Source organism: Capricornis sumatraensis, chromosome 1, assembly GCF_032405125.1.
Source record: "Capricornis sumatraensis isolate serow.1 chromosome 1, serow.2, whole genome shotgun sequence".
NCBI lineage: Eukaryota > Metazoa > Chordata > Mammalia > Artiodactyla > Bovidae > Capricornis > Capricornis sumatraensis.
This window is the reverse complement of record NC_091069.1, coordinates 244,131,258-244,158,296: the sequence shown is the minus strand read 5'-3', so window position 1 is coordinate 244,158,296 and position 27,039 is coordinate 244,131,258. Positions and strand designations below refer to the sequence as shown.

The 27,039-nt window shown below is 40.3% G+C and overlaps 1 protein-coding gene across 1 annotated transcript in view; it reads right to left on the bottom strand.

The window, feature by feature from the left end:
- The window catches only part of CPNE4 (copine 4), a 494,912-nt gene that overhangs the window by 147,095 nt on the left and 320,778 nt on the right, over positions 1 to 27,039 (bottom strand). The window contains exons 5-6 of the mRNA XM_068965804.1: positions 25,077 to 25,160; positions 21,846 to 21,935 (exon numbers count right to left, since the gene is read on the bottom strand). Of these exons, the coding sequence (XP_068821905.1) occupies positions 21,846 to 21,935; positions 25,077 to 25,160 (174 nt within the window). The remainder of the gene's footprint in view (positions 1 to 21,845; positions 21,936 to 25,076; positions 25,161 to 27,039) is intronic.

Below are 27,039 nucleotides of genomic sequence, written 5' to 3'. Positions count from 1 at the left end.
TGTTCTAGGTCAAAGTGATGGATGGCAATAATAAGTTAATAGTGTCAATATATGTGAGGGTAAGAATAAGTAAGTGGATGAGAGGAGTGTTTTTCTTGGAACCCTTAAAAGGGTAGATCGAAGAGCAAAAACTTGCAGAATGCTTCCAAAAGATCTTGCTAGTGTAACTGTGGGCATGCATATACACCATCTATCCATGCATTAATCCATACATGCCTGCATCCATCCATTAGGCAAATATTTATCATGCATCAACTATAATGCTCAGAACTGCTTTAGGAGCTAAGGATATAAAGGTGAATTAGATAGGCCAATTCCTTTCCCTTGGACTTTGGTACATGCATTTCAGGATAGGAGACAGACAATAAATATGTAAACAAGTAAACACGAGGATGACAGATGATGATAAGTGCCATCAGAGAGATTAATAGGGTGGTGAGACAGAGAGTACTTGAACAAATGTATCTACAAACCACTCAGACATTTCTGAGTGGCTGGGTTTTGAGCTGACATCTGAAAGTTAAGAACGTTACAGCCATTCAGAGCTGGAGAGGGAGTGAAGGAGGACAGACAGAAATTTCAAGCATATATCAAGTTCCAGAAATGTGAACTAGGGGGCCAATGAATTTAAGGAAAATTATCCATAACCTGGAAACACATTAAGAGTGATGCTGCAAGTCCTTTCAAAGGTATACTGAAGCTTTGTTTAACAGGCCCAAGGATGATTGATTTTCCTACAAGAATGTACCATTGCAAGATTTTGCTATTTATTACTTATTAATTGAGAGCTCAGACTCTGCAAAGTTAATATGTTAAACTTAAATATGATGCAGTGATTTCTATATAATAACACAGATAACCTTGAAATTTATGATTTGTTGCTGTGAGGAACACTGACCAATTTTATGTTTAGAAATCTTAGTCTAGTCATGTTTAAATAAAAAGACTGTATAAACCCTATTCCTCTTAGAAAATAGTGTATCATCATATTGGTTTCCTCAACAACGAATTCGTTGATTAAAATTTTTGATATCTGATCACTGACAGTCAAATGAGTCATGCTTTTAACTTTTGGAAAATTATATTTTGACAAGACTCTCCATAGCTCAGCCCAGGGCTCTGGGCCAGAGATCAGCCTTAATGAGTATGTGTAGCCATGAAATTGTCTGCATTTTAAAAGGCAAATATTCTATTACTCAGACTCTCCAAGGGGGTTTTTATGTCCACTGCTAACCACAGTAGTATCTCTCAAGACTCCTCATATGCTCTGGCCTTGATTTTTCAAGCAATGTTCTGATGGCTAACTGCTTCTTAAAGGTTTAGATAATCAGGAAATGAGTATCTTGTGTGGAGCATGGAGATTATAGTTTTGTTAAATTATTAAACTTTTTATAAATTCATATATTGGTCTCCTGATATATGCATCTAATTCTAACAGGGGTCACTTCTTCCAGGACCCATCAACTCTGAGTGGCTGTCTAACAAAAGAAGCTAGAGACAGACCACAGCAGGTGGATAGGGGCCTGGCTAGAGCTGTTTAGCTGAGCGGCCACTCTAGGCAACAAGAAAATCATCTCACTTGTTTCTAACTTGTCAGATAGAGGTGGGGTGATGATTATTCTAGCTTTATTTTCCTCATTGGGATGGACATCTGCAACCTATGTCATGAGTTTAAGGTTACAGGAAGGAAGGAACTCACATGCTCCCAGGGGACAAATACTTTATTTCTTATGATGTCAGTCAATCTGCTCTCCCGTGACAATCGTTTCATGTACTCCCCACAGACAAAATCTTAGCCTTCTCTAACCCTTTTTTAGAAGCCTGAGCACCTTTTAGCAGCTGGGATTTCATGAGCACAGTGACCATGAAGAGATGTTGACACCTTCTCCAGCTCCTGAGAAGGAAGGTCTGTGGGCCCTCAGCACCTGTGAAAAGGTCATTTCTTTAGGCCTCAATAACTCTCTGTAAAAGTTATCCTTCCTCATAAAAGAGAGCTCTGTTAATGTTTTATTTAAAATTCTATTGAAAAGACTTTTCACAAGAAATGCCCAGGATGGCTGCAAATTGCAATACTTATTTATTTAAACCTACATTCCTCTTTAATGTTTAAAATATTGGAGAGTAGCTGAATGCCCTACAGAAATGGACTCAATACAGTGGCCTTTCTGGATGTCAACCCAGTTTATGAAAACTCTCCTATTGACAAGGCTACATTTAAAAGCATTTTCGAAAGTACAAACATGAAAATTGAGATCTTGAGGCAACTTAACTTTTTCAGCTTCAATGCTAACAAAGTGGTACAATGAGTGATGAACAGTGACCTAAATAAACACAAACACACAAGCAAACAAGAGCAACGAGCATAAGGGAAATACCCATGTCGCCCGCACACGGCATCATTCTTCAGAGCAGGGAGCCCCGTCGGGTTGAATTGTGCCTGAAGGCTGTACAGAGCATCCTCATACTTAGTGCATTCCTTCCTTGCCTTCATTCAGCAACTTGGTCCAGCTGCCTAGTTCTCCCTAAGCATCTTCCCAGGAGTTAGTTAGCTATCTTAATTTTCAGTGAAGATGCAGGAATTGATGGGTTAAATAATGTGAGGAGATTGCTTCTCATCAGAGCAATAAATTACAATTTATTGAAATAGATGTTCTGTCTAGTGGGACATGTCCACCTTGGATGACAAGAGGGCTCCCTCTTTACATGAGAGATCTCACCAGGGCACTGATTAGTGTTTATTTGGTTTTCTTAGTTCAGAACTTCAAAGTATTTTCCAAAGGTAATTTCCTCAAAAATTTTTTTGAGTTAATTGGAGCATAATCATTGACAATTATCCCCACAAAATAGTTGGGCTAGATTGTGCCAACTCTTCTGCACTTTTCACTCATGTTGCAAGGAAGGACCTCCCCTACACCCCACAAGGGTTTCTGAGAGGGAAAGGGAGAAGTCTGGGGGTCTGAGGAGTTCCCACACCCTCATTCCAGGTTACTGTGTGAGCAAGAGCCATCCTAGGTGCAGTTTGCCAGATGTGGGTGGCACTCAAATGCTCTTTAGTACAGTAATGCCAAGCAGGTGTTTCATAAGCAGCAAGTTCAAAGTCACATCAGCAGGAAGAAGATTCTTTTTTTGCACACATTTTTTTTTCCATTGCAGAAAAAGCTAAATAACATAAAATCTACTTTTAACCATTTTAAGTACACAGCTCTGACATTAAGTACATTCACACTGCTGTGTACCCAGCACCACCATCCATCTCCAGACTTTTTCATCTTCCCCACTGAAAATGTATACCCATTAAGTATTAAGCTCTAACTTGCAACGTTCCTTTTTTATGGAAGACCAGATGGTATAGCTTCCTAGGGGAGGAACACAGCACTTTGACAAGGTATTCTCTCTTCTTAGATATTGAGGAAATCAGACTTGATTCGCCATGATGAAAAAATTATATTTGCATTGAAGTACCTACTTTTCACCTGATTTTCAAGACACTCATTCCTCCCCATTTGGAATCATTGAAGATTGGGCAGAGAATGTTTCCCATGAACAGTGAGCACTCGACACATGAAGAGGGGAAATTTTCTTCTGGGATGGTGTTCTTTGAAGAAGAAGGAATGGGTTCTCAGGATGGGATGAGTGGATATAGGAAGGCTTCTTGAAGAGAAAGAGAGGAGAGGGTGGGAGGGGATTGCTTTGGCCACATATGGGCAGTGGCTACTTTCTGGATCATCACAGATACAGAATATTTCATCACAGACAGTTTTATTGGACAGAGTCAGACAGATATGATTCTGGTTATGTCTCTTGCAAGTTCTGTGAATTGAGTCAAATGATTTCCCTTTTCCAAGCCTCAGTTTTCTCATCTACAAAATGGTGATATTAAGAGTGTCACCCTGTGGGAAAGCCAGCTCACTAGCCATCAAAAACCACAAAAAATCCAACTAGACCACATTTCTTAGCCTCTATTGCAGTTCAGTGTGGCCATTTGACTGAGCTCTAGTCATTGGAATATAGGCAGCAATGCCAAGTGCTGTTTTCACCTAAAACTTCTAGAGAGTGCACTCTCCCCATTTTTCACCTGTCTTCCTGTCAGTGCAAGGAACAGTGAGGCCCTAGAGTATGGAGGAGCCACAAGATAGAAGCAACTTAGGTTCTGAATCACTGCACGGAGGAGAGGCAGACACTGATTAGAAAGCTTTAGTTCTAATTGTTATGTGAGCAAGACATAAGCTTATATTGCATGGAGGCTCTTTGTTTCTGCAGCATTATTTAACCTAAGATAATTGTAGGGTTAAATGAGATAATTTAAGCAGTGTCCAACATAGTACCTGGGAGCTGGTGGGTGAATGCTCAGTGAATGTTAACCAAAATGATACAGCATGTGAGACCTGGTTTTAAACTAAGGCTGTACTTAATTTGCTAAGTAATCTTAAGCAATTTTCTCAAACAAAGAGATTTTAATTACTGATCTGTAAAAAGAGAAATAATGAAAAGGAAAAATATTATTAAAATTGAGAGAATATGTAGTTTTTCTCCCATTCAGAAACCTCTATTCCTGCATGATTGAACATTCTTTAAGCTAGCTGCTGCTTTTTCTTGCTGCAGTATTGTATTGATTACAGATCTCAGTAGGGGCAGCCTGCTGGGCTCAGGTGCCATTTACTTAAAGTAGCATTGAGAATTCTTGAGCCAGGGCTGATCCAATACAGAGACACCTTGGTGAGTCTGCAGTCCTCTGGTAATTGCAGGGCATCTAGGTTGAGGAGGCTATCGACAGGCATAAAACCAGCAGCTCTAGAGTCCAAAGGCCATCAAGAAAGCACTTACATTTTAACAGATATTGAGACAGATTCACGGGACCCTGAGCCACCCCCCAATTTGTCCCTTTCTATTATTAGGTAGGCAGAGAAGGAAGTGAACTTGCTTCCCAACTGCCTGGGAATGTCAGGTTCTTTACTAGAGGGGTTTCCAGCAACACTGAACATAGTGATGAACCTCTCAATTCCAACTTACTCTGTTCTTTTACCAAGAATCAGGAAATGCTGGGATAAGCCATAGGTTTTCTAATAATTAAAGCCCCTTCTACGAGTTTGGGGCAACTATGGGGCTGAATTGGGGGCCCCCGCCAAGGATTGAGATCCTGAGGTTGGAGCAGGGGTGGGGTTTCTTCCTTTCCAAGCAGTAAGAACTGGGGTTTGTTAAGGATGAAAAAAATATGGCAACGAAATCCAAAGGTTCAGCAACATGAAGGATCCAGGAGTAAGGAGTCACATGGGGGTTGGGAATAAGGGGGGAATGTTTTGGGCAAACTCCAGGAGCATACTCCAGGAGTCCAATCCATTGCGCAGCTGTGTGACAGTCTGGCTCAGAGAGTCCAAAGCAAAGACATGGATTTTGTGGAGAAGGTGGCCTAGTCACACGTGAGAAGAGAGGACAGGCGCAGCTGGATAGAAGCCAAGGACAAATGCTAGGATTGCCTACAGAGGAGGAGCAAATGTTAGCTTTGCAGTGAGGTGGCAGGAAAAACACTGAGCTACCTAAGAGAAGTGCCAGGAAGCCAGCTAAGTTTGGAGATTCAGTAAGAAAACAATGTTTATCCATAAAGGCTAGACAAATGGCCTGCACCAGCACTGCTTAGGAAAACCTTTACACTGAAACTTCTGAGACCACTGGGATTCTGATTCCACAGAGCACTTTGCTGACTGACCAGGAATCCAACTTTGAGGTTTTAGGAGGGAGCTTGTGAACATGCTGTTTTAAATCACCCAGGCATGGCTGCAGAAGAGGGAGGGCATGAAGAAAGAGCAAGATGAGCAGTGGGTGAAGGTGCCATTCTATGGTTGCTTTAGATGTGTGTCCAGGCCTCCTCTCAACCCTCATGGTTTCCTGAGATTCTCACCTCTGCTTTGACTTGGAGGACCTGCTTCTCTTTCTTTTCTGCTACTTATTTCTCCAGGTTCTGTCTTGCTTGTGCTCACCTCACCATGAACTCAGTTAATAACCTGGGCCTCTCTGCTTAATAAGGCTGGGTGGCAAGTTTATATACAAACAACTGGTCCTCATCACCCTAGACTCCTCTTCAAAGCAACTGGCTTCTATCAATTATCTTCAGAGGATGCCTGATAAACTCTCTAGGGGAAAATCTACAAGTTACCTGTACAGTTTGAGCACAAGAGAACAGGACAGGAAATGGCCTCAGGGTGCTTACACTGTATTTGGGTTGTTCTGCATGGTCTTTCCCCCAGTGTTAGGCAAGATTAGGGTGTTAATAATACTTGCTGGTGGTCCCCTTTGCCTCACTTCCTCTTTAAGATTCTATTCTGTATATGTACCACAGCTTTCTTATCCATTCATCTGCTGATGGACATCTAGGTTGTTTCCATGTCCTGGCTATTATAAACAGTGCTGCGATGAACATTGGGGTACATGTGTCTCTTTCAATTCTGGTTTCCTCGGTGTGTATGCCCAATGGAGTATTACTCAGCCGTTAAAAAGAATTCATTTGAATCAGTTCTGATGAGATGGATGAAACTGGAGCCGATTATACAGAGTGAAGTAAGCCAGAAAGAAAAACACCAATACAGTATACTAACACATATATATGGAATTTAGAAAGATGGCAATGACGACCCTGTATGCAAGACAGGAAAAAAGACACAGCTGTGTATAGCGGACTTTTGGACTCAGAGGGAGAGGGAGAGGGTGGGATGATTTGGGAGAATGGCATTCTATCATGTATACTATCATGTAAGAATTGAATCGCCAGTCTATGTCTGATGCAGGATACAGCATGCTTGGGGCTGGTGCATGGGGATGACCCACAGAGATGTTATGGGGAGAGAGGTGGGAGGGGGGTTCATGTTTGGGAACACATGTAAGAATTAAAGATTTTAAAATTAAAAAAAAAATTCTATTCTGGAAGAATCTATTCTAAATACCAGCAGTGTCTCCTAACAAGTATATACTAGGTATTAATAATGTGTTGATAAAATCAAAGGAAATGATTCATATCATATTTCACAGGATCAAAGAAACACACATTTATTTTCTTAACAACCACAAATTGGTAGGAAAGCACTGTGTTATAGCTTCACTGAGAGTATTTTTTCTCCCTTTAGTGGTATAGTGAATAGCTTCTCAGACTTTATTAACTATGTTACATAGAGACATGTCTTTCTATTAAATATTTGAATGATGATAAACATTTTGGTTGGGTAAGAGTAATGGGATATGGATATAATGATATTATAAAATAAGCGTGACTTATTTTATATGAAATACAACAAAACAGAGGCAGTACAATTCAACAAAAAGCATGAAATTTGGCATTTGAATGCATGGGGTTTTGAGCCTGTTTTTCCATCTGTAGAATGAACACATGGAATCTACCTCAAAGTTTGGTTAGAAGTAAATGAAGTGATTTTGATGGTTTTTCCAGTAGTCATGTATGGATGTGAGAGTTGGACTATAAAGAAAGCTGAGTGCCGAAGATTTGATGCTTTTGGGCTGTGATGTTGGATAAGACTCTTCTTTTTTTATTTTTTATTTATTTTTTACCTAAAAAAATTTTTTTGGAGGCTAATACTTTACAATAGTGTATTGGTTTTGTCATACATTGACATGAATCCGCCATGGGTGTACATGTGTTCCCCATCCTGAACCCTCCTCCCACCTCCCTTCCCATCCCGTCCCTCTGGGTCATCCCAGTGCACCAGCCCCGAGCACCTTGTATCATGCATCATACCTGGACTGGCGATCCATTTCACATATGATATTATACATGTTTCAATGCCATTCTCCCAAACCATCCTACCCTCACCCTCTCCCACAGAGTCTGAAAGACTGTTCTATACATCCATGTCTCTTTTGCTGTCTCGCATACAGGGTTATCGTTACCATCTTTATAAATTCCATATATATGTGTTAGTATACTGTATTGGTGTTTTTTCTTTCTGGCTTACTTCACTCTGTATAATAGGCTCCAGTTTCATCCACCTCATTAGAACGGATTAAAATGTATTCTTTTTAATGGCTGAGTAATATTCCATTGTGTATATGTACCACAGCTTTCCTTTCCATTTGTCTGCTGATGGACATCTAGGTTGCTTCCATGTCCTGGCTATTGTAAACAGTGCTGCAATGAACATTGGGGTATACGTGTCTCTTTCAATTCTGGTTTCCTTGGTGTGTATGCCCAGCAGTGGTACTGCTGGGTCATATTGCAGTTCTGTTTCCAGTTTTTTAAGGAATTGGAGAAGACTCTTGAGAGTCCCTTGGACTGCAAGGAGGTCCAATCAGTCCATCCTAAAGGAAATCAGTCCTGAATATTCATTGGAAGGACTGATGCTGAAGCTGAAACTCCAATACTTTGGCCACCTGATGCGAAGAATTGACTCATTTGAAAAGACCCTGATGCTGGGAAAGATTGAAGGTGGGAGGAGAAGGGGATGACAGAGGATGAGATGTTTGGATGGCATCACCAACTCGATGGACATGAGTTTGAATAATCTCTGGGAGTTGGTGATGGACAGGGAGCCCTGGCATGCTACAATCCATGGGGTCACAAAAAGCTGGAGATGACTGAATTACTGAACTGAACAAAACTAATATGCCATAGAAATCATGGATAATTTAATTCAATTGCTAATGTTAAATATATTTCATGGGATAGCTAATATAAAATATGAATTTCATTAAATAACCAATATCAATTATTAAACATATTTCATTAAATAGGTAGTATTAGATATTAAATACATCAGTTCAGTTTTAGGGCTTCATTCCAGGCTTCCCTGTCCATCACTGACTTCCGGACCTTGCTCAAACTCATGTCCATCAAGCAGGTGATCCCATCCAACCATCTCATCCTCTGTTGTCCCCTTATCCTGCCTTCGATCTTTCCCAGCATCAGGGTCTTTTCCAAGGAGTCAGTTCTTTGTATCAGGTGGCCAAAATATTGGAGCTTCAGTTTCAGCATCAGTCTTCCCAATGAATATTCAGGACTGATTCCCTTTAGGATGGACTGGTTGGATCTCCTTGCAGTCCAAGGGACTCTCAAGAGTCTTCTCCAACACCACAGTTCAAAAGCATCAATTCTTTGGCACTCAGCTTTCTTTGTGGTCCAACTCTCACATCTATACATGACTACTAGAATATTTCTTTAAATAGATAATATTAAGTGTAACCCTAAATCTACTCAGGAAGTGGTGCAAAGTCTTTTGCATACTTCAGAAGACATTTCAGCTGGTTGCAGCACTGTCTCTTGAGCTACCAGGAAAGAATCTTCTATGAATCCTACCACAGGTATTTAAGGCTCAGTAGACATGGTTGAGAAAGTTCTAAGTCTCTGACACCTTCACAATTACTTTAGAAAATTAACCTCTCAGAATTAATATGGAAACACCAGGGGCTCTTCCACTATAGTGATAGATAAGGCTAATGGGTATGCCTTCTACTCTCTACTACTATTTAACACTGTGTTGGGAGCACTGGTCCACACAAATAAAGAAATAAGGAGAATCACTAGGTAAATGAGTAGGCGCAAAACTATCACTATTTCCAGATGAAATATATTTTTAAAACTCCAAAAAATTACAGAAAATTACTATAAACAACAATAAAACAGTAAAATAGTAATTTGAGAAAATAATTCAATAGCTTTTATGTTTACAAACAATAGTCTGAAGGAGTAATGGAAGAGAAGGAAAGACACACACAAACAAACTAGGCATAAACTTAAATATTCTAAACGTCTAAGAGGAACACTAAGTGCTCTTGCAAATACAAAAGGAGACGAATGAACTGGAAGAAAAGTCATGTTCTGGGCTGGTAACACAGCATTAGAAGAGATTTCCTTCACAATTTCAACAAAAATACTATCAGTTTTTGCCTTCTGGTACTAGTTGCTTATATCAGTAAATCTGGAAAACCCAGCAGTGGCCACAGGAAAAGGTCTGTCCTCATTCCAATTCTCAAGAAGGGTAGTACTGTACTAAAGAATGTTCAAACCACTGGATGACTGCACTCATCTCCCATGCTAGTAAGCTTATGCTCAATATCCTGCAGGCTAGGCTTCAGCATTACATGAACCAAAACTTCCAGATGTCCAAGATGGGTTTCAAAAAGAAGAACCAGAGATCAAATTGCCAACATCTCCTGGATCATAGAGAAAGCAAGGGAAATCCAGAAAAACATCTACCTTTGTTTCATGGACTGTGCTAAAGCCTTTGACTATGTGGATAATAACATACTGAGGAAAACTCTTAAAGAGATGGGAATACCAGACCATCTTACCTGTCTCCTGAGAAACCTGTATGCAGGTCAAGAAGCAACTGTTAGAACCCTGTATGGAACATCTGACTGGTTCAGGATTGAGAAAGGAGTATGACAAAGATGCTTATTGTCACCATGTTTAACTTATACACAGAGCCCATGATGAGAAATGCCAGGCTGGATGAATTATAAGCTGGAATCAAGATTGCTGGGAGAAATATCAACAACCTCAGTGATATGCAGATGATACCACTCTAACGGCAGAAAGTGAAGAGGAACTAAAGAACTTCTTGATGAGAGTAAAGGAGGAGAGTGAAAAACTGGTTTAAAACTGAATATTAAAAAAATAAGATCGTGGCATATGGTCCCATCACTTCATGGCAAATAGAAGGGGAAAGGTGGAAGCAGTGATAGATTTGCTCTTTTTGGGCTCTAAATTCACTGTGGATGGTGACTGCAGTTATTAATTTAGAATATGGTTGCTTCTTGGCAGGAATACTATGCAAAGCTAGACAGTGCGTCACTGTTCTGACAAAGGTCCATATAGCCAAGGCTATGGTCCTTCCAGTATTCATGTATGGATGTGAGAACTGGACCACAAAGAAGGCAAAGCACTAAAGATTTGATGCTTTCTAACTGTTGTGTTGGAGAAGACTCTTGAGAGTTCCTTGGACAGCAAGGAGATCAAACGAGTCAATCTAAAAGGAAATCAACACTGAATACTCATTGAAAGGACGGATGCTGTAGCTGAAGCTCCAACACTTTGGCCACCTGATGTGAGGAGATGACTCATTGGAAAAGACTCTGTTGCTGGGAAAGATTGAAGGCAGAAGGAGAAGATGGTGACAGAGGATGAGACGGTCAGATGGCATCGCTGCAGTCCCTGAGGTCATGAAGAGTCAGACATGACTAGGTGACTGAACAACTAGTTGCTTATAAATGCAATGAAAGAAATGACTGGAAAGAGTAATAGGAAAATATTCAAGAGAATCCTTAAAAGACAAAGAATACAGAAGTGAGAAAACCTAGTTCTATCAGGTATTAAAATGTGTTACACAAAAATTGCTTATAAGGGAAGAGAGTAAAAACTAGAAGAAACAGAATAGGAGCTAAGCTTTTCTGAATATATTTTGTAGTTTTGACTTTAGAACCATGTAAGCATTTTATATAATTATAAAACTAATTTTGTTGAAAATTAAATTCTAAAAGGTGAAAGCAAAATTAAACAAAGGAACCCAACAGTTCCATGGGTTAGAGCTTCTACCATTGAGAAGAATTATCTCTAAAGTATGTTTGAGCATCCATAAGGAGATATATATCTTGTAGAAAAGAATTCAAACTCTTGAATTTAAAAAATTGATACCAGAAAGCAAGGAAACTATTATTTAAAATATATTTAATTGGAGGATAATTGCTTACAATGTTGTGTTGGTTTCTGTCATATATCAACATGAATCAGCCATAGGTATACATATGTTCCCTCCCTCTTGAACCTCCCTCCCACCCCAACCCCATCCAAACTACTAAGCTTACATCAAAAGAACTCAAGAGATGATTTGAAGGGGTTTTAATTCAGGAAACATGGAAGATATAAGATTTCAAAGGAATAATATTAACTGAAATAGACTGAAACACTAGAATACATAAAAAAATTATGAATTCTTGATAATATGAGGGATCCCATTAGTCACCAGTGAAAGATGCTAGAGTAGAAACATGTTATTCTGAAATAGTTTTTAAAAAAGAAAGAATAAAGCATTTTCCTGTCTTTCTTATACAAATCACACCTCAAGGAACCAAATAGGTGTTGAACTGTTAACCAAACAGTTTTTCTGTAAAGAACTCTAAATAATAAAGAAGGAATAACAGAATTAGAAAACTACCATTTTGGAAATTCTAATGAAGTAATGTATGGAGGCAATATGCCTCAGTGACTATTAAGATCATAAAAGAGTACCAGGTTTGTAAAACATTATTGCTACAAAACAACCTCAAAATCTGATCAAACCCAGCTAGCTATTTACAGGGAACACAGAGGAAAAAAAAAGGCTAGTTTCTTCAGTAAGTGAGTTGCAAGGATAAAAAAGAGGGAGAGAGACTGAAAGAGACTGGAGATATTTCAGTCAAATGCAGTGTTTGGACCTTGTTCACATTTCAATGAACAAAACCCAAATTCAGCATTCTTGTCTTGCGGACCCCATGGACAGTATGAAAAGGTAACAAGATATGACACTGCAAGATAAGCCCCTCAGGTTGGTAAATGACCAGTATGCTATTGGGGAAGAGCAGAAAAATAACTCCAGAAAGAATGAAGAAGCTGAGCCAAAGCAGAAACGATACCCAGTTGAGGATGTGTCTAGTGATGAAAGTAAATTTTGAAGCTGTAAAGAACAACATTGCATAGGAACCTGGAATGTTAGGTCCATGAATCGAGGTAAATTGAACTGTTCAAACAGGAGATGGCAAGAGTGAACATTAACATTTTAGGAATCAGTGAATTAAAATGGACAGGAATGGGTGAATTTAATTCAGATGACCATTATGTCTACTACCGTGGGTGAGAATCCATTGGAAGAAATCGAGTAGCCCTCATAGTCAACAAAAGAGTCCAAAATGCACTAGTTTGGTGCAATCTCAAAAGCAACAGAATGATTTTGGTTTATTTCCAAGCAAAACATTCAAAATTACAGTAATCCAAGTCTATGCCCCAACCACTAGTGCCAAAGAAGCTGAAGCTGAATGGTTCTATGATGACCTGAAAAGTTTTGTAGAACTAATACCAATCAGTTCAGTTGAGTTCAGTCTCTCAGTAGTGTCTGACTCTTTGCGACACCTGAATCGCAGCACGCCTGGCCTCCCTGTCCATCACCAACACCCGGAGTTCACTCAGATTCATGTTCATCGAGTCAGTGATACCATCCAGCCATCTCATCCTCAGTCGTCCCCTTCTCCTTCTGCCCTCAATCCCTCCCAGCATCAAAGTCTTTTCCAAGGAGTCAACTCTTCTCATGAGGTGGCCAAAGTACTGGAGTTTCAGCTTTAGCATCATTCCTTCCAAAGAAATCCCAGGGCTGATCTCCTTCAGAATGGACTGGTCGGATATCCTTGCAGTCCAAGGGACTCTCAAGAATCTTCTCCAATACCACAGTTCAAAAGCATCAATTCTTCAGCACTCAGCCTTCTTCACAGTCCAACTCTCACATCCATACATGACCACTGGAAAAACCATAGCCTTGACTAGACGGACCTTAGTCGGCAAAGTAATGTCTCTGCTTTTGAATATGCTATCCAGGTTGGTCATAACTTTTCTTCCAAGGAGTAAGCGTCTTTTAATTTCATGGCTGCAGTCACCATCTGCAGTGATTTTGGAGCCCCCCCAAAACAAAGTCTGACACTGTTTCCACTGTTTCCCCATCTATTTCCCATGAAGTGATGGGACCGGATGCCATGATCTTCATTTTCTGAATGTTGAGCTTTAAGTCAACTTTTTCACTCTCCTCTTTCACTTTCATCAAGAGGCTTTTGAGTTCCTCTTCACTTTCTGCCATAAGGGTGGTGTCATCTGCATATCTGAGGTTATTGATATTTCTCCCAGCAATCTTGATTCCAGCTTGTGTTTCTTCCAGTCCAGCATTCCTCATGATGTACTCTGCATATAAGTTAAATAAGCAGGGTGACAATATACAGCCTTGACATACTCCTTTTCCTATTTGGAACCAGTCTGTTGTTCCATGTCCAGTCCTAACTGTTGCTTCCTGACCTGCATAAGGATTTCTCAAGAGGCAGGTTAGGTGGTCTGGTATTCCCATCTCTTTCAGAATTTTCCACAGTTTATTGTGATCCACACAGTCAAAGGCTTTGGCATAGTCAATAAAGCAGAAACAGATGTTTTTCTGGAACTCTCTTGCTTTTTCCATGATCCAGCGGATGTTGGCAATTTGATCTCTGGTTCCGCTGCCTTTTCTAAAACCAGCTTGAACATCAGGAAGGTCACGTTTCACATATTGCTGAAGCCTGGCTTGGAGAATTTTGAGAATTACTTTACTAGCATGTGAGATGAGTGAAATTGTGCTGTAGTTTGAGCATTATTTGGCATTGCCTTTCTTTGGAATTGGAATGAAAGCTGACCTTTTCTAGTCCTGTGGCCACTGCTGAGTTTTCCAAATTTGCTGGCATATTGAGTGCAGCACTTTCACAGCATCATCTTTCAGGATTTGAAATAGCTCAACTGGAATTCCATCACCTCCACTAGCTTTGTTCGTAGTGATGTTTTCTAAGGCCCACTTGACTTCACATTCCAGGATGTCTGGCTCTAGATGAGTGATCACACCATCGTGATCATCCAGGTCATGAAGATCTTTTTGTACAGTTCTTCTGTGTATTCTTGCCACCTCTTCTTAATATCTTCTGCTTCTGTTAGGTCCAGACCATTTCTATCCTTTATTGAGCCCATCTTTGCATGAAATGTTCCCTTGGTATCTCTAATTTTCTTGAAGAGATCTCTAGTCTTTCCCATTCTGTTCTTTTCCTTTATTTCTTTGCATTGATTGCTGAAGAAGGCTTTCTTATCTCTTCTTGCTATTCCTTGGAACTCTGCATTCAGGTGCTTATATCTTTCCTTTTCTCCTTTGCTTTTCACGTCTCTTCTTTTCACAGCTATTTGTAAGGCCTCCCCAGACAGCCGTTTTGCTTTTTTTGCATTTCTTTTCCATGGGGATGGTCTTGATCCCTGTCTCCTGTACAATGTCATGAACCTCATTCCATAGTTCATCAGGCACTCTGTCTATCAGATTTAGGCCCTTAAATCTATTTCTCACTTCCACTGTATATTCATAAGGGATTTGATTTAGGTCATATCTGAATGGTCTAGCAGTTTTCCCTACTTTCTTCAATTTAAGTCTGTATTTGGTAATAAGGAATTCATGATTGGAGCCACAGTCAGCTCCTGGTCTTGTTTTTGTTGACTGCATAGAGCTTCTCCATCTTTGGCTGCAAAGAATATAATCTATCTGATTTTGGGGTTGACCATCTGGTGATGTCCATGTGTAGAGTCTTCTCTTGTGTTGTTGGAAGAGGGTGTTTTCTATGACCAGTGCATTTTCTTGGCTAAACTCTATTAGTCTTTGCCCTGCTTCATTCTGCATTCCAAGGCCAAATTTGCCTGTTACTCCAGGTGTTTAGAAGATGTCTTCTTCATCATAGGGTACTGGAATGCAAAAGTAGTAAGTCAAGAGACACCTGGAATAACGGGCAAGTTTGGCCTTGAGTACAAAATGAAGTGGGTCAAAGACTAACAGAGTTTTGCCAATAGAATACATTGGTCATAGCAAAGACCCTCTTCCAACAACACAAGAAACAACTCTACACAGGGACATCACTAGACAGTTAATACAAAAATCAGATTGATTATATTCTTTGCAGCTGAAGATGGAGAAGCTCTATACAGTCTGCAAAAACAAGATCTGGAGTTGACTGTGGCTCAGATCATGAGCTCCTTATTGCAAAATTCAGACATAACTTGAAGAAAGTAGGGAAAACCACTAAGCCATTCGGGTGTGACCTAAACCAAATGCCTTATACAGTAAAAGTGACAAATAGATTCAAGGGATTAGCTCTGATAGATAGAGTGCCTGAAGAACTATGGACAGAGGTTTGTACAAGAGGCAGTGACCAAAACCGTTCCCCCCAAAAACAGAAATGCAAAAAAGCAAAATGGTTGTCTGAGGAGGCCTTACAAATAGCTGAGAAAAGAAGACAAGCAAAAGGCCAAGGAAAAAAGTAAAGATATACACAACTGAATGCAGAGTTCCAGAGAATAGCAAGGAGAGATAGGCCTTCTTAAGTGAACAATGCAAAGAAATAGAGAAAATGATAGGATGGGAAAAATTGGAGATACCAAGGGTACATTTCATGCAGAGATGGGCACAATAAAGGACAGACACAGTAAAGACCTAACAGAAGCAGAAGAGATTAAGAAGAGGTGGCAAGAATACACAGAAAAACTGTACAAGAAAGGTCTTAATGACCCAGATAACCACGATGGTTTGGCCATTCACCTGGAGCCAGACATGCTGTAGGGTGAAGTCAAGTGGTCTTAGGAAGCATCACTATGAACAAATATAGTGGAGGTGATGGAATTATAACTGAACTTTGGTATTTCAAATACCAAAAAATGATGCTGTTAGAGTGCTGCACTCAATGGAAAACTCAGCAGTGGCCACAGGACTGGCAAAGGTCAGTTTTCATTCCAGTCCCAAAGAAGGGCAATGCCAAAGGATGTTCAAACTACTACACAACTGCACTCTTTTAACATGCTAGCAAGGTAATTCTCAAAATTTTTCAAACCAGCCTTCAACAGTACATGAACTGAGAACTTCCAGTTGTACAAAGTGGGTTTAGAAAAGGCAGAGGAACCAGAGATCAAATTGCCAACATCTGTTCAATCATATATAGAGGAAGAGAATTCCAGAAAAAATGTACTTCTGCTTTATTGACTGTGCAAATGTCTTTGATTATGTGGATTACAACAAACTGGAAAATTCTTAAAGAGATGGGAATGCCTGACCACCTTACCTGTCTCCTGTGAAATCTGTATGCAGGACAAGAAGCTACAGTTAGAACTGGACATGGAACAACAGATTGGTTCAAAATTGGGAAAGGAGTATATCAAGGCTGTTGTCACCCTGCTTATTTAACTTCCTTGTAGATTACATCATGTGAAATGCTGGGCTGAATGAGTCACAAGCTGGAATCAATGTTGCCAGGAGAAATATCAATAACCTCAGATATACAGATGACACAACCTTTATGACAGAAAGTGAAGAGAAAATAAAGAACCTCTTGATGAATGTGAAAGAGGAGAGTGAAAAATATTGGCTAAAACTCAACATTCAAAAAACTAAGATCATGGTATCCAGCCCCACCAATTCATGGCAAATAGGGAAACAATGGAAATAGTGATAGACTTTATTGTCTTGGACTCCAAAATCACTGCAGATGGTGACTGCAGCAATGAAATTAAAGATACTTGCACCTTGGAAGAAAAGCTATGACATACCTAGACAGCGTATTAAAAAGCAGAGACATCACTTTGCTGCCAAATTTCTGTATAGTCAGAGCTGTGGCTTTTCCAGTAGTCATGTATGGATGTGAGAGTTGGACCATAAAGAAGGGTGAGCACCAAAGAATTGATGCCTTCAAAGTGTGGTGCTGGGGAAGTCTCTTGAGAGTCCCTTGGACTGCAAGGAGATCAAACCAGTCATTCCTAAAGGAAATCAACATTGAATATTCATTGGAAAGATTCATGCTAAAGCTCCAATACTTTGGCCACCTGATGTGAAGAGCCAACTCGTTGGAAAGACCCTGATGCTGGGAAAGATTGAGGATGAGAGGAATATAGTTGAGTAACAATGTTATAATAGTTTCAGGTGGACAGCAAAGGGATTTAGCCGTAGGTATACATGTATCGCAAAGAGTCGGACACGACTGAGTGACTGAACTGAACTGAACTGAACTGATACATGTATCCAGTCTCTCTCAAACTTCCCTCCTATCCAGCCTGCCACATAACATTGATCAGAATTCCTTGTGCTATACAGTAGGTCATTGTTGGTTATCTATTTTAAATATAATAGTGTGTACATGTCCATGTACATGTCCATTCCAAACTCCCTAACTATCCCTACCCCCTATTCTTCTTATCTGGTAACCATAAATTAATTCTCTAAGTCTATGAGTCTTTCTGTTTTGTAAATAAGTTCATTTGTATAATTTCTTATTAGATTTTGCATAAAGAGGTGTCATACAATATTTCTCCTTCTCTGTCTCACTTACTTCACTCAGCATGATAATCTCCAGGCATTTCCATGTTACTACAAATGGCATTATTTCATTTTTTTTTTAGGTTGAGTAGTATTCCATTGTATATATGTAACGCATCTTTTTTATCCATTCCTCTGTTGATGGACAGTAAGTTTGTATCCATGTCTTGGCTATCGTAAACAGATAACTGACTACTTTTACTGATGTTTAAAAATTTTCATAATAAATAAATAAAAACATCAATTTCTGAAAAATACTTATTTGTTTAAAAATTTTTCCCCACAAAGGAGGAATAGGAAAAATAAAACAAAAGAAAGCCATGGTTTTACTTCAACTTGGTGTTACTGTGACCCTGAATAAATGAGAGCTAAAGATATCAAGTCTCATTTGGGACCAAGATCTCATTGTTAGAATTTTGCTAAGACTGAGAATATAAATGGACAGAGGGCTTAAAATTTTTTTTTAATTTAAAAGTTCACTTTCTATTTTATTTTATTTTTAAATTTTGTGGTGGCAAGGAGGTGCTGCCTTCCAAGATGGCATATGACACCATTTTATATTAGGGAAAGCTAAAGGGGAACAACACTATGAGAATTTCACAAAGGCATTTGTGACAAAATAATGAATACAAACAAAGAATAATATAGGAAGCCTCCCCTGCCTCTCAAAAGAGCTACAGGTGAGTGATGATATTGGGTTTGTCACCTAGGGAGCTCAGCATGCCTGGGTATCCCCTCTTGCTCAATGAGGTGCTGTCAACCTTTTAGCACCTCCCTGTTCTCCATCCATTCCCTCTAGAAACAGCTACTGTGTGTACCCTGTGCCAAGCACTGGGCTGGGTGCATGGATATGCGTGAAAAGAAACATGGTTCTCACCCTGCAGGAGCAAACCAGGAAGAACGAGTCACCTGCTCAGGAAAGAGAGATGGAAACAGAAATGTTCTAAACAAGTGGAGAGGTGTCTCCCTGAGGTGGATGCAGAGAACTGGAGGGCACCCATAGAAGCGAAAGACATCAGGGAAGGTTTCTGGAAGTGGAGGGATATTGAAGAGATCTGAAAGAAAGTAGCAGATGATGATAATCCAAGAAAAGTAGAAGAATGAGGAAAGCATCCCAGCTAGGGAGAGGCATGTGTCAAGTCCTGAAGGCTTGGGGAGGGCAGGGTGGGCATGAATGCTGGGCAGAGAAAAGACTGTGGAGGGGAGACTGGATGGTGGAAAGTGGTGGGGGGCACTGAGTTGAGGAAGGGCTATAATGAAGGAGCAAATGTCTGTACCAGGGTTCTCAGTGTGGTCTGGGACCAGCAACATAACATCACCCAGGAAGTTGGAGAATGCAAATTCTCAGGCTCAATCCACACCTGCTTGTTCAGAAACCCTGTGGGTAATGCCCAATAATCTGTTTTAACCAGTCTTCTAGGTGATTCTCTAAACAATTTTACCCTCCATGGGACATTTAGTAATGTCTGAATATAATTTTGGCTGTATGACTGATGGGGGTAAAGTACTACTACTAGTGTTTAGTAGCCTGGGATGCTGCCAAACGTCCTACAATGCACAGGATAACCCCTTCCCCTGCCCTGCCCCCGTCAAAAAACACCCAAATGTCAATGGTGTAGCTGTTGAGAAATCCCGATCCTCTCTTTCTCTGTCTGTGTCTTCCTTCCTTCCTTCTTGTCTCTCTTTTATTCCCACTTGTCCCTACAGACAGACAGCAGAGCACTCAAAAACCTCAAAATGCTCCTTTTCCACATATTTGTTATTTTCTCAGTTACAGATAACATCTCCTTTTATTGAATTAGCAATGCCCCATGACTAAGTTGACCTGTGGTTTATATAGGCATTATCTTATTTTTGTCCCAAAGGGTCCATTTCTCTTCCTGGGAGTGGGATGTGGTGGCTCAGAGTATAGGTGACAGTCCCCACCTCAGACCTGAACCTGTAGGTCTTGGCTACCCTGCACATGAGCTTATACCTGAGGGCCAAATAACCAGGAGTCTTGATTTTGGCATGAAAGACAGTTGCAGTGAAAGTGGAGGCTTCCACAAGAGATATCAGGGATAACTCTGAACTCTTCATCCAGATCACAGAAGTAAGCAAGTCCACAGATAGTACAAAGTCCAAACAATGTTTTTAAGCATAGATGTAAAGTCACATGAAGAGTCGGAGAGTAACCGACAGATAGAATTCTGATATGAAGGGTAACATTGACAAATCCAATAATTATATCCACTAGAAGAAGTTTACATGGCAAAAAGAGTAAGGAAAGCGTAAAGTTACAAATATAGGCATTGGCAGTGCCCATCCAACACTTTCCAGGGGAGCTGGTGCCCCCAATATGAATGTTTAGTCTGCTTATTATTATTCCACCATGGTGGTAGGTGTCCCAGGATTTTAAAGTCTGAAGCCATTAACCATTTCCATTATCCAGCTTCTCTGGCTCTGTTTTCAGGCTCTCACACACCCGCTAATAACTGTCTTCCCCATAGTTAACCCACATGGAGAAAATGACCTGGTAAAGCTGATAACGAATATCGAGTCTGCCTGAGAGCCATGTTTTTCACTAAACATGAACCAGCTGATCTTCTGATTTATAGCTCTGGCCTCTATTGAATCTACTTAGTCATCCTGATTGACAGAATAATCTCTGGAACACTGACAACATGGAGTTTCTGGACTTCTAAGGTAGAGTGAGAGCCAGACCAAGGACCATAAGGAACGCCTCTGGGCATCTGCTTCTGGCACTTGGCCTATTGTCCTCTTTGGTCATCCTGATTGTCATAACACATCTTTTCTTCCAACTTCTACATTCCCAAGATACTCAAAAAACATGTGTGGTAGATTGAAAAAAGTGGCCACCATACTCTGCAGCTCCTTCCACCAAGAAGTGGAGTCCATGTCCTATTTCCTCATCCCTGAATCTGAGAAGGCCATGTGACTGGCCAGGAGAACACAGAGGAAGTGACCTCATGTGAATCTGAGATTGGGCCTCAAGACATGTGCATCTTCTGTCCTGGATCCTTTAGACCTTAAAGTTGTTGAGTGCATCAGTCCAAGCTAACTTGCTGAATGATGAGAAACAAATGTCCCCACCACCTTGATCATTCCAGAGGATAGCCAGACAAACCCCAGGAAGAGAGGCATTCTGCTTGGTATGGCTGACTGCATATACATGAGGAAGTCCACCCAAGACCAAGAGAAGACCCTCTTGTGGCATGGTGTATGTGTGCTCAATCATGTCCAACTCTTTGTGACCCTATAGACTGTAGCCCACCAGACTCCTCTGTTCATGAGATTTTCTAGGCAAGAAATATTGGAGTGGGTTGCCATTGCCTTTCTCCAGAAGAGCCTCTTAGGTGAACTCAGCTTGCCAATGTACAGAATCATAAGCTAAATAAATGGCTATAGTTTTAAATATTAAGTTTTGGAGTAGTATTTTATGTAGCAGTAGATAACTGAAAACAACAGTATTTGTGTTTATAATAACTCCTAATTAGTCCTTGAACTTATTGCCACATTTCTCTCTGAGAAGCCATGGGATTTGCCTCTCAACCTAACACAACTGGGATTTATCTTTTATTATCTCAGGAGCCTCAAAGGGTCTAGCAGAAGGAAACTCCTTGTTTTTTTTCATCAAGATGCTAAGAGATCTAGGTAAAAGCTACAGAAAATTTTGAGTCTGCCAACATTCACTTGAAGAGAAACAGGAGGATTAAATATGTAAAACTGCATTTCTTAGACAGACAGATTTCTGACCTTCAGCCGGCGGTCGGGATCTCCACTGCATAGAGAGTTTACAGATACTTTGAATGATTTCCAGGCTGGGCTTAAGTTATTCATCACAACCTGAGGAAAAAAGAAAGGAGTGGTGGGTGGGAGAGGAAATGCTTGACATTTTCACTTTCAACATAAAAACTACTTGAGAAGCACTGAAAGCTTGAGAAGCTTATGAAACGGACAATTGTCTGAAACAGGTGCCTTAATGAAAACTTGAAGTAGTAAACCTCTGAAAGGTGCTCACTAATTGAACATTATGGGCAGAACTCCTGTGATCACTAGCCTGGCTGTTGTTTTATGAATAATAACAATAATATTGTACAGTATGTGGGTGTTGGAGATGACCCCTTCTATATCAAAAGAGGGTAGGATTAAGGAGATGGGCTGCCTCTGCCTCTGATAAAGGATCTCCCGTTCTGTAGGTCAGTGCTCTGGCATAAATTCCCTTCTACTGAGGTCAGCATACATAAAGCCTATAGGTGGGAAATTCTATTGCTGAAGTTGAGTGGTCTTTGGTGACTCATGACCTTGGTTAGATCAGATTGCAAGTCAGAAGAAAAATCCTAGGAGTATGCTTAGAAGGCATGAAGGCAGATCTTCCGGATTTCAGGATCACAAACTAAGACTATAATGGGGTGTAATCTTTTCAAAAGCAGTTTACTAATCATGAACTTGGTTAAATCCTTCCTGAGGGTCCATTTGAGTCAAGTCTTGTTCTGCCATCAAATGATTCAAATAATTTGGTTTGGTTTAGAATGTGTGAGTATTTGCTCTGTGGGCTTCCCTGGTGGCTCAGAGGTTAAAGTTTCTGCCTGGAATGCAGGAGACCCGAGTTCGATCCCTGAGTCAGGAAGATCCCCTGGAGAAGGAAATGGCAGCCCACTCCAGTACTCTTGCTTGGAGAATCCCATGGGGGAGGAGCCTGGTGGGCTACAGTCCATGGGGTCGCAAAGAGTCGGACACGACTAAGCGACTTCACTCACTCACTCAATCACTCATTTGCTCTGTATCTAGGATTGTACTGTATGCTCTGGGGGTGGGTCCCAAAGTGTGATTCTTGGAACTGCAGGAACTTGTTAAATACAAATTCCTAGATTCCAACCAGATATACTGACAGAAACTCCCTAGGTGGGTCATCAGGTGATCCTGGTGCATGATATTTGAGAACCACTGTTCCAGGGGACATACAAATGAAGTTAAATGGAATTCTGTCATATTGATTTCTCTTCATAAGAAGTTTTTAGTTAGCAGAAATCTTAGTATTGTAAAAAAAATTAATTCTCTATCCAACATAATTATTTTATAAGTGATTCCCTCTTCTTCTGAATTCCTTAATATAATGATGAATTATTGAGTATACTGTAGGCTCATTATTAAATTTCCTGTAGTGCATTAAAGAGTAGAAAAATTATGTTCCTGTGTGACTTTGCTTTTTGTTCTCATTCCTTGGATGATAAAAGTGATAGTGAGAAGAAAAGTTAGATAAAATTATTTTGGTTAAATCTCTCACCTTTATAGAAATATTAAGAGTGAAGTTGCTTCACTGTAACATTTATATAAAACTCAATAGCAAATCAAAATTTCTACTAGAAATTTCCTCTGAAATTAAAATCTGTATGTGTGTATGCACACATGTGCTTACCCAGGGAGAATAGCATTGCCTGGTTATTTTATATCTATTGAGTAAGAAAGAGGAAAAAGCAATGTTATGTTGACTGATTCACTGGAAAACTTTACAATCACATTTCTTGTGAGACTCCAGGATCCCCTCACAATGGGGTATGGGGAAGTGTTAGAGACTCTGTGAACAGGGGAATTTACCAGCGTTAAAACTGAAAGGAGGGATGCCGTCAGGAGAGAAGTCTAATATGATGCCACCCCTCTTCCTTCTCCCTGTACATTCAAGTCCCCGTACACTGGTTGGGCAAAGGCATGAATGGGTACGACTTCTGATTCTCTCCAACATTTAGTTACTTCTTCTGAAAGAACTTTGTTCCATCAAAGGAATCTTTATGTGGGGAAAAAGTTCTACTTGGTGGTGGTTATGAGGTGCCACTCAGGGTAACTATCCATTTGAAACTATTCCCTAGGGAATAGTTTGTGACTATTCAAAGAGTCACATTGTGCTATTACAGGGAGTGGACATACTATGTATATTCAACTCCATTCATGTATTCATTCTTTTTTTTTCTTGTATTCATTCTTTTATTAAATGCTAACCATGTACCAGATGACATTCACAGACTAGCCTGTCCAAGATTATTCAGTTTTCACTTACCTTAAATATGACATGTTCCCCTAACGCTACATGTTCCCCCAGCTCTACCACTTCAGGAAAAAGGAACTGGATTTCCAGTGTGAGGTGTGGGAACACGGCACCCCGCTATAATCCTCTAGGAGACATGACAGTTCCTTCTTCCTTTACTCTACACTGCAAGCACAGCAGTTTTCTCAGCTCTAAGCCATTCCTCCTTATCAATGCACTTCTCACCCCAACAAGTCTCTCTCTTGAACTAGCTTATATGGAAAATAAAATACAAAGCGGAGTCTAGGGTTGGTTGTTAAATGGGTGTGTGGTCACGGGCAGTGGTGGGTGGGATACTGAAGGATGAGGTTCACAGACATGTGGAGTGAAGGTGGGAGTATGAGAGGGAGATGCAGCCAGATCAAGTGCCTGCTGACACAGGGCAGCTGTTCATATGCAGACCTGACTGTGTGTGGATTTCCCTGGGGAGGCTGATTGGCTTCTCAAATTACAGCAAAGCTCAGGGTCAAACACACACAATTCAAACCTTAGCTCTACTTCTTGCTCACTGTGAGAACTGGAAGGTGAATCAACCTCCTCAAAGTTCAGCTTCTTCATCTGTAATATGGGGTAATAATAATCATGTCAAGGCATAGTTGTGAGAAGTAAATAAAATGATGTACGTAAAATCACTCAGTGGATTGCTTGGTACCTAGTCACGCTCATCAAATGTTGACTAGGATTCATATTTTTATTATTAATAAGTTGCTGGCTTTCTGTATTAAAGGTCAATAGTGGAGAATACGTGTGAGAAAGGGTCTCCTCTTATAACACCCACATTCAGAATAAAGAGAGGACTGGGAAAACCCCAGGTCTTGGGGGAGACCTACAGACATTAAGAAAGGTAAAGTCAGTGTATCATCTTAAGGAAACAAGACGGCAAAACTGAAGATATCACTTCTCACCTCAGTTCGGTGCACAAGCTGCTGAGTTGCATCATCATTCATTCGAAAAATTTCCAGAAATGGGTCAGATTTACTGAAGAAATCCTAAAATAGATAAGCAAAAATGAGTTTTTTTCTCTCCCCCTTGCACAAACACATTTGATATAGTCCTGGATAAAATACCCCTGAATTTGACCCTTCCTTGCTTTAGTCTTCATCACCTTTGGCTAGAAGGAGCTGTATCTGAACTCTCAAGTCCTTTGAGAAGAAAGGACTTGGTTGATTGAAGTCCCAAGCAGTCTTCAAAGATCAGCTCAAATGCCAGGTCTCTAAGAAGCAGTGTATCTGCTGTCTTAAACAGGTTCGTCCTAGTTATTGTAAAGCCTGCGTCTGATGTGTGAAATGAAGTATTTCCTGCCATAGTAAACATGGATGTCACAGTCATCAGTTATTCTGAGCCTCCAGACTTAATTTCTGGGCCCAGAGGGAACCAAGGAAGAGCAATGCCTCCAATCTGGCAGCCATTAAGCTGCTGCCACAAGCTGCCTCCACTCCCTATGGTGAATAAGGAACTAAGGATGTGAAAAATCAAGTTGCAGGATGCTGGCCCCAATAGCTGAGATGCATATTAAAGGAATGACTCCAGTTAAGTCTAGACTCTTGCATCTTCCTATACATAGACAAGCACTAAATTTCTTAACTCAAAATATCTAGAGAAATATGTCCTTAATAAATTATAAGGAAATAATTTTCCTTAATTAACAATAATCTTCTTTGTTCAGACTACCTGCCCCTTGTTGAAAACTTCTTTATAACCTGACTTGCTATCCTGCCTGCCTCCGTGAAACAGATGGAAAGACCCTCCATCTCCCAGGGTCATGTGAGATGCTGTCTCCCAGGCTTGAAATCCTACAGATTTTCACAAAATAAAATATAACTCTCAACTTTAAGGTTTTGACTATTTTTCAAGTTGACAATGACTATAGACACTGTGGGCCTGTTATTATCTGTTTCTCTGTTCTACCTCTTGTTACGCTTGCTAATTTTTATTAAATACTAGACGGTTCAGTTCACCCACTCAGTCATGTCTGACTCTTTGTGATCTCATGGGCTGCAGCACACCAGGCTTCTCTTTCCATCACCAACTCCCAGAGAGTACTCAAACTCATGTACATCGTGTCGGTGATGCCATCTAACCATCTCACCCTCTTTCATCCCCTTCTCCTGCCTTCAGTCTTTCCCAGCATCAAGGTCTTTTCCAAAGAGTAAGTTCTTTGCATCAGGTGGCCGAAGGATTGGAGATTCAGCTTCAAGATCAGTCCTTCCAATGAACATTCAGGGCTGATTTCCTCTAGGATTGAGTAGCTGGATCTCCTTGCAGTCCAAGGGATTCTCAAGAGTCTTCTCCAACACCACAGTTCAAAAGCATCAATTCTTAGGTGCTCAGCTTTCTTTATAGTCCAATTCTCACATCCATACATGACTACTGGAAAAACCATATCTTTGACTATATGGACCTTTGTTGGCAAAGTAATGTCTCTGCTTTTGAATATGCTATCTAGGTTAGTCATAGCTTTTCTTCCAAGGAGCAAGTGTCTTTTAATTTCTTGGCTGCAATCACCATCTGCAGTGATTTTGGAGCCCCCCAAAATAAAGTCTCTGACTTTTCCATTGTTTCCCCATTTATTTGCATGAAGTGATAGGACCAGATGCCATGATCTTAGTTTTATGAATGTTGCATTTTAAGCCAGCTGTTTTATTCTCCTCTTTCACTTTTATCAAGAGGCTGTTTAGTTCTTCTTGGCTTTCTGCCATGAGGGTGGTGTCATTTGCGTATCTGAGGATATTTATATTTCTCCCAGCAATCTTGATTCCAGCTTGTGCTTCATCTTGCCCAGTGTTTCTCATGATGTACTCTGCATGTAAGTTAAATAAGCAGGGTGACAATATACAGCCTTGACGTAATCCTTTCCCAATTTGGAAC